This window comes from Anneissia japonica, unplaced genomic scaffold (assembly GCF_011630105.1).
Source record: "Anneissia japonica isolate Jap-2015-1 unplaced genomic scaffold, ASM1163010v1 scaffold284947_len354889_cov159, whole genome shotgun sequence".
Lineage (NCBI taxonomy): Eukaryota > Metazoa > Echinodermata > Crinoidea > Comatulida > Comatulidae > Anneissia > Anneissia japonica.
In genome coordinates, this window is record NW_022746767.1 from 284,158 (window position 1) to 293,050 (window position 8,893).

At 32.6% G+C, this 8,893-nt stretch overlaps 1 protein-coding gene across 1 annotated transcript in view; it reads left to right on the forward strand.

Moving 5' to 3' along the window:
- LOC117120281 (hemicentin-1-like) overlaps positions 1-5,298 on the forward strand; it is a 27,737-nt gene extending 22,439 nt beyond the window's left edge. The window contains exon 17 of the mRNA XM_033265291.1: positions 5,221-5,298. Coding sequence (XP_033121182.1) covers positions 5,221-5,298 — 78 coding nt within the window. The remainder of the gene's footprint in view (positions 1-5,220) is intronic.
- Positions 5,299-8,893: the final 3,595 nt, after the last annotated feature.

Sequence of the window (8,893 nt, forward strand, 5' to 3'; positions counted from 1 at the left end):
ATTTTTGTAGCTCCATAGTAAAATGAGACTCCTCCTTACACCAAAATAAAGAGTAGCAAAAAAGCATTGCTATCCTGGTGGTACAGTATACCTGTCAAATAGGACAGCAAAAGTTCCTCTTCAAAGCCTCCTCGTTCACACTGCACTGAGAATTATCAAAAAAACATAAAACGACCAATATCGATACTTTTACAATATAGGCCTAATACGATTGAGGACGGAATTTATATATCATGACATTGGTGTAGGCAATGTCTGGTAATTCCATGGAATCTCAGATGCAAACATATTTTACATTTAAAAAATGTAAAATTAGGTTGTCTGGAATTTATTATGAATTTTGATTTTGATTTCGATTAAAAAAAAAAACAACATTTATATTAACTGTAAGATTAACAATAGAAATGTTAATGCTGGCCTATGCCATTTTTGGCCCCCGTCCAATCAGAAAAATGTATGTTGATGACGTCATGGAAAATACAAAAGTTTTCCACAAAAGTTCTTTTGTCCCAAACCTCCTTAAACATTTCAAAATTAATTCGTAATTTCACTGTTCCCTGTTTTGCTATTCACTATCCACCATCAACTAAACTGCCTTAAAAAAAAAAAAAAAAAAAAATGGTTCGTGTGGTAATTGAACACACAACCACCAGGTTTCCCGTAACATGATTAGTCTATTTTTTTTTCTAATTTGCATAATGAATTTTTCAAACATTTTTGTCTATTTAAAAAAAGTGGGTAAGTTATGGAGATGGTAACAATCAAAAATCGATTATAAATTTAATTGTACATTTTTGGACCAAAAAATAAACCCTCTTGGCCCACGGCCCATTTTTGACACCATGACCATGCGTAATATTAACCTGCAATGTATATATACGAATACTTTTTTCTAGTAGGATCAGAGTTGACTAACTGGTACATGGTGTGATACTAGGTTTATCGTATTTATGGCTTAGGGGCCGCGGTTTACCGGCCCTCCGTTTAGTCATGCTGGATCAGGGGTAGTAAACTCGGCGATCGCCACACGGGGCAAGTTTTTTTTTCCAATTTATTTATTTTTATTTATTTATTTATTTTCTTTTTGAAGGTCGTGGGTTCGATTTAGTTAATGGTGGATAATGAACACCAAACATGGAGGTTCTGTGTTCGATTCCCACACGAACCATTTTTTTTTCTTCTTTAAGGCAGTTTAGTTGATGGTGGATAATGAATGTATTGTACTCGTTGGTGACGTCGCGAAATAACAACAAACAACAACGTGGCATGTCCGAGCCTAGGCCGCCATGGAAGCTCACTGGCTCCTGTGTAATTCATGTTGAGCCAACTGCAGACGAAAAGATTTTCAGAGATAAGCTGGAAGAAACAGTTTTAGACAGTGCCCATCAATGGAAGAATTTACTGTAGAATGGAAGTTAGCAAAGTCCTTGGCTTGCTTAACTGTTTTTCTTCGATCGTCGCTTTCAATCGTCTAGGAGCGTCTAGCCTAAAGAGGGCCTACATAGCAGGTCGAGATCCATGAAAAGTCGTATATAAAGACGTAGGTTACCCACATCTTTATATTTGCACAAGTAATTAAAATTGTTTATTGAGCAGATTAATCACACTGATAAACAATTGTACTACATTCGGCTGATGCACGGTCATTTCAGCAGCCATGGTTATACATAAAAAGTTAAAAAAAAAAACATGTTGTAGCTAGGAAAGTAGTAGGACTATTGCTAATGAAACTATAGGGCCGCCTAGGCTAGGTAGGTAAACATATCTGGCTAAACCAAAGATACTAGAAATACAAGATAGAGTTCTCCACACAAAAAAAGTGTTCCACCGTGTTCCACCGAAATGCATGGTGGGAATACGAAAAACGGGACGCCCCTACAGCTGGATCTAAAAAAAACTTGTGCCAAACTTTCGTTACCAGGTCGTCGCCTATTTTATTATCAATTCTCAACAAAGATACTAGATATAAAAACAAACTGGAATAGACACCCAGACAGTGACATCCGTGAATACATAACCTCCTTGGTGGCGGTAGAAATCGTTGCTATTATCCAAATAATACACAAAACCATTAAAGCATAATCATGAATCAGTAAAGAATTAAACAACAATACAGCGCAGAATCGCATGTCCGGACGCACTCTTAGTGAAAAAGTTTTCCTCCATTAGTGGAAAAAAAAGGGCGCCTTTTTCGTCTGGATATACTTAGCAACAGAAGGGCGCCCTGTACGTTGGGCACGAAGTATAGGAAACTTGCATGGTTAAAAAGAAGGGCGCCGCCTACGTTGGGCACGACTTTCGCCTCATTTTTACAACGCGAGAACTCTATCTTGTATTTCTAGTATCTTTGGCTAAACGACCAAAAGTGTATCTAGGCATAGTTAGTCTTAGGCCTATGCCCTACTACTACTACATTTTACAGTTCAGTTAATAACATTTCTAGCAAGTGGGGACTCTTGAATCGGCCTGCAGCTGGACTTGTGATAGTTATCCATGATCAGGTCTAGTGTTATAAATATGCATTTTTCATTAGTCGTTATACATGTTAAAAATTATTATTGTTAATACTGGTAATAATAAATATAAATATATAATAAATAAATGGCAACAATATAAATATATAACAACAAAGTATATATGAATAATTTATTTAATTTTTTATATATGTAATATTTATGCTATTAACTATTAAATAATATTAATGCATTCTATACATTCTATACAAATTAATAAACAATATAAATAAAATATAAACAAATGTAAATACATATATACATACATATAAAGAAATAATAATATAATTATAATATAATATATAATATTTTAGTAACATAACATATTTAAAACATTAAAATATATATACATATATATATATATCTTAAATTAATTATATATATTATATATATGTATGTATCTTAAATTAATTTCCATTATGAAACGGGCAGCAAAATTGTAAACCAATAATACTGCAAGGGTGCCTTTAAGGTATGTAAAGCTTCAGTCATTTTCATATTTAACTAATTTTTCACCATGAATAATTAAATTTGCATTTTATACTTTATCATTTCAGGTTAATGAACTGAAAAATATGGCCAAAAAAAAAAAGAAAGAAAGAAGACATGGGAAGCCGACATTCATATTGTATCTCTAGTTAAAAACAAACACAAATCAGTACTTCAAGTTACAATTACAAACCACTGCGGACAATTTTCAAGAAACTGTTTGTTCTGCTTCATATCACACTGAATTCCAGAACTATTGAAAACCAAAGTCCAGTGAAGATGAGGGACTTTGGGACCAATATTCTTATAAAATCAAAAATTTAAATAAAGCAGTTGGAAGAGATACCATTCCAAATTTATAAATTTTATCAACCCAAAACATTCTTTGAATTCGAGTGTAAGCACTCAACTCGTAACCATAAAAGCTAAGGTTATACAGTTTTCAGGAACCAAAAAGTTCAACACAAGAAATGGGCTAAAAATATTACACAATGTATGCTGATGGATCCATCGTGTTCAGTACAGACAACTATTTTGAGAAATTTTCATTACAAAGTTAAACATCCAGATTGCAGGCAAAAATGTTTAAAATGTTCAATAAGATGTCAATTTGCAAGTGATAACAAGTTTTAGAAATACGTTTTCTGTATTAAACCGACTTATAACTAAAATAAAAGCTTGTATTGCTATCTTGTTACAAAATCGTGGATTCAGATTATATAGTTTTTAATACCCTAAATGCGCAAAAAAGCACCTCGTCGTGACTCTTAAGAGTATATTATTACCTTTTGTGTAACTAAAGAATTTGGGTTTTAAATACAATGTATACAGTGTTAAGATGAATAAATAACACAATGAATACACAAGTATTTCTTATCTTTTGTATTAAAGTTTTAATTTACTATTACATTGGACCTATGATAGGCCTACTGTACTAGAGGAATGCGAGATATGTAACATGGGAACGTGCATGAAAAGCGCCACACCAGTATTTCTATATTATGAGCTCAGTAGCCGCATACCTTTTAGGTACCTATTTTATATTAGTGGACGCTTGGCTGATTTTTTTTTTTGTCACCTCGTAAAACATTTCCTCATTTTTTTTTTTTTTTTTTGCCGCCGCGAATACATTGAATTGTAATTTAAAATTACTTTCGTAAAACAAGCTAAACTAGAACCCGAAGAATTTTACTTCAAATTCAATATTAAGCATGAACAATTAAGGAATTCATTATAAACACAACAAACTGAACGTTTAATAGGAATATTCTAGACCTATTTTAAAGAATCAAGGAACAAATTTAGATGTAGACCTACGATCAGGCAGGAGGCCGCCCGGGCCTCCTCCTCCTACTACTATTAGGCCTTAGCCTAGCCTAGTTATGAAATCATCGCACAATTTTACCTGTCTGCATGCACCGACCAAAAAGGACGTCAGTGACTGTACTCTCTCTCGAATGCTGAAATGTTTATTTTTTTTACGAAAGTCTATCAAAATAGCATTACAAACAAGTTCTTTCTAACACAATAGTTATTCATCGTATCCGTACTGTACTTTATTATCTTTGTGTGTAGTTAATTAATTAAACGCGTACATACTGCCGGGGAGCAAAGATCAGCGTACGCACAGCTAAATGAAAATACGCACACGTATACTGATCATATCACTATAGCAACCGATGACTGCTGCAACAACAGTTGGTTATAAAAAAACTAACATTAAAAGACGGCGATTGACTTATAAAAAACAATTAGTAGAGCATGCATCGTACACTAAATGGAAAATTATTAGGCCCATACTTATAGGTTAGATTTAATGCATTCAAAAATTTCCTTCGGGCCTTGCAGGCCCTAAAGAATTTTTTTCAAGCATTAAATGCTTTAAAGCATTAAATGCTTTACTCCGTATAAGAACTATCGATAGTTGATCTGATAATTTACATACAGATGTGACTGAATATAAAATGATAACTGCCATCTGAAATGATCACTTTAACAATACAAAACAACGTGACATATGTATGAATCTTATCACAAATGTGATTCTATTTTATCACTCATTGTGCTTGATTAATAATAACTCGGTTTTTGCTTGTGACAACCCATCTTCGACATAGCAGTGTATTGACGACTAGTAGTTAGATATATGATTTTATGATTAACAGTGTTTAAAGATTTTTATCTAAACAACAATTTTATTGATTTATATCATTTATAGGTAACTGAAGCAACACCCAGACATTATGAACAACCGGCGGTAAGAAAGATGGAATATAATAAAATCAGTAGTTATTGATTATGAAAATCCATTTCGCTATAGTAGTTTTAGAGAAAATTGTAATGTAGGCAATTAAAAAAGGCTGGGACCTTGTGGGAACCGGCATGGCTATAGTGCTGCGAAAGTACCATCATATCCCCTAGCCTACGCAGATTTTAACCAAAGTCTTCAACACAACAAACGACAGCATTACCTCTCATATATATATATATATATATATATATATATATATCATAAAATCAGAACACTGAATTATTTTTTGATAAAATAGTGTTAATACTGTTGTAAATTTTTACCATGCAGTATAAGAATATTTATTAATTTTAATTAATTATTTAAATTATTTCCACAATACTTCTAAAAAATGACCCGTGAGTTTATTATATTGAAAACAAAGAAATGTGATTAATGTGAAAGATTGCTAAGTTGAATAAAATCAGAACACTGAATTATTTTTTGATAAAATAGTGTTAATACTGTTGTAAATTTTTACCATGAAGTATAAGAGTATTTATTAATTTTAATTAATTATTTAAATTATTTCCACAATACTTCTAAAAAATTACCCGTGAGTTGATTATATTTGAAAACAAAGAAATTTGAACGTCTCCAAATTCAACGATTGTTAAGTTAATTAATATAGTGTAATGGTTTGTAATTGATTTGGTATTTTGTTTATTGTGATTGCAATTTGCATGTATTTGTATATTTCTAAAGTTAAATATTACCATTTATAGTTTGTGATGCATTCATTTAGGAATTTTTTGCTTTTGTATGTTTTTTATTCCAGAATGTATTTATTAATTTCAATAAAATAAAATATAGGCTACACTTTATCTCCCAAGGTATCCGAAGCAGCTCCAAGAACTGAAAAACAACCATCGGTAAGAAATCATTACATTTAAAACGTCAAAACAGCAATGTTTTTTTAACGAATGGCAGTCAAGTCGCCCCTTGTAAAGTCGCCCCTTACAAAGTCGCCCCCTTGTCAAGTCGCCCCCTAACCAAGTCGCCCCCGTCAAGTCGCCCCTAGCAAAGTTGCCTCCTAGCAAAGTCGCCCCCTAACCAAGTCGCCCCCGTCAAGTCGCCCCTAGCAAAGTTGCCTCCTAGCAAAGTCGCCCCCTAACCAAGTCGCCCCCGTCAAGTCGCCCCTAGCAAAGTTGCCTCCTAGCAAAGTATATTATTATTAACTAACCTTTTAAACTTACTTAGAACTTATCTAGGCCAGGAGAGAGCTATGACGTGCGCTTCGGCCGTGCACTTGTTCGGCCGTAAGATATTCAATGCCCAAATAAGGGTTATTGTATGGAACGCCGAGTAGTGTACATGTAATCAATGCGTGAATTAGATATCACAGTGCAATGTTGGCCACAAGTTAGGGGGTATAGTGTACAAGGAAATCATCCATAATAAAATCGAATTTCTGAAATAAAGAGTATAAATAAAAATGTGTTGTTTTGTTTGTTTTTACTTCTACTTAGAAGAACACAATACCGTTTAAATATGTAATTTAGTACATTATTATTAAGATTGATTGTTTTACGGAGTAGTTTTAATAGATTTTTAGTTAAGAAGTGTTTTACATTTATTTTATCCTGCAAAATATTATAAGTTGAAACGTTATTGCTTGGAAGAAATTTAATTTAACTATAGCTGTTGTAACTTATCAAGAAACTTGATTTGTATCTTGGAAAGTATATAATATACGGTAATTAATTAATCCTGTATTATAATTATATATGTACGATTAAACAAGCGTACCTATTGCAAGACGATTATACGTCGTTCCAGATAAAAGTGACTAATTGGTTATGAATTAATAATTAAATCTAGGCATGAAATGGAAATAAATTGTTTTAAATAGGTATCAAGCTGCCAGTACTAAGTTGCCTAGTAACAAATAATTCAGTGGGAAACGTTCCCACAAGTAGGCCGGGTCCAATGATACTCTTGGGAGAATAAAGACACAAAGTTTTGTACGCCGCCAATTCAAAAAAGAATGTTATCGGAGGAGAAGTCTTTGTACGCCGCCAATTCAAAAAAGAATGTTATCGGAGACAAGAAAAGAATGTCAAATGCTGAAAATAGCCGACTGGCTTGATCTCCGTACATGGTAACTGTACGAACATGTGCGATGGTCCAGAAATGTAGTTGTTCCCAGAGTTGTTCGCCTATACATACCCTATAATGTAGGGTTTGTGGCCATGGCCTATACGACGTGTTGTTTTATTGTCTATTGGTTATTTTACATAAGCATAATACAGACATTGATTATGATCATTACTCTGTTGTGTGTTATAACAGTATTATTGCTCGTTAAAACCAGGTTGAACTTTTAATGAGTTGGTGAATTCGTATGTGATTCATCAATAGGCAGACACTGCACACTTGTTCTCTGCACGAATGGGCGTGTTTTGCCCTATCTAATACAAGCGTAACCGCGGAAACGTGTATTTCTATTGTTATTTTCTCAATGAAGGGCGTTTGCAGTTAATGTTCTTGATTTTAGGGCGATGTATTTCATGCTTTTTTTTTCTAAAATAATACACAAAATCATTGAAAAAAATAACAGTGTCGGTCGGCAGCCTGTCAGCGTCAGTCGGAAATTTTGAGTGCTGCCGGACGACGGGCATCAATAATGTGATTTTGTGGCGTTTATATACTTTCTGCTTTAAATCAATCAATCATTTAAAAAAGTATAGGCCTAGAAATAATATACAACGAAACATCAAGCATCAAATACTGTAAGCTTTAATAATATTACGAAAAATATAATAAAATTTGGCAGTAATACTGTATAATAATATTATCAACATTCTTCTTCCTCTGCAATATATGCATCGACTCTGTAATATGAAAATAATAAAATCCTTTGGTTTGATTATCAACATATAAATTAGTTTGTTTCAAATAGATCAACCGAAATATATTATGAATCTTAAAACATTATTATTAACTTACACAAACCTAATAAAATCCACTGTTCGTTTGTTTCAAAGATAAAACGAAATATATGAATCTTACAACATTTATTAACTTACACAAACCTAATAAAATCCACTGTTTTGTTCGCAAATTCCTCGCTGTATTAATGCCATTAAATTGCTTAAAATCACATTAATTAATTGGTATACGGACATAAACCACCCAGGACATAAACCACCCAGGACATAAACCACCCAGGACATAAACCACCCAATTGGAATATACCATTGTTAAAGTGGGTGGGCAACAGGGTGAACAATGTTGGGTTGTCTTGCTTTTATCTAGCTTTACTTAATTTGCTATTGTACACTCCTTATACGCCTTTAATTCATTCATTTCTTCTGACAACATGCATGTTGGTTGGTAATCATTGTAGATTTTAGTAATCACTGTGCTTAAAGTTTATTTTTTTTTAGTTTTCTAAATTTATTTTAATTTTTAAAATGACTTACATTAAAAATCACATTCAATTAAATACTTCCCTTTAATAATAATAATAATTATTATTTTATTTTAGTAATCACTGTGCTTAAAGTTTAATTGTTTTAATAGGTATATTTTAGTTTTCTAAAATTATTGCACAATGGGTAAAAATAAGAATATAAATGACTAATTTTATAAAAAAGTA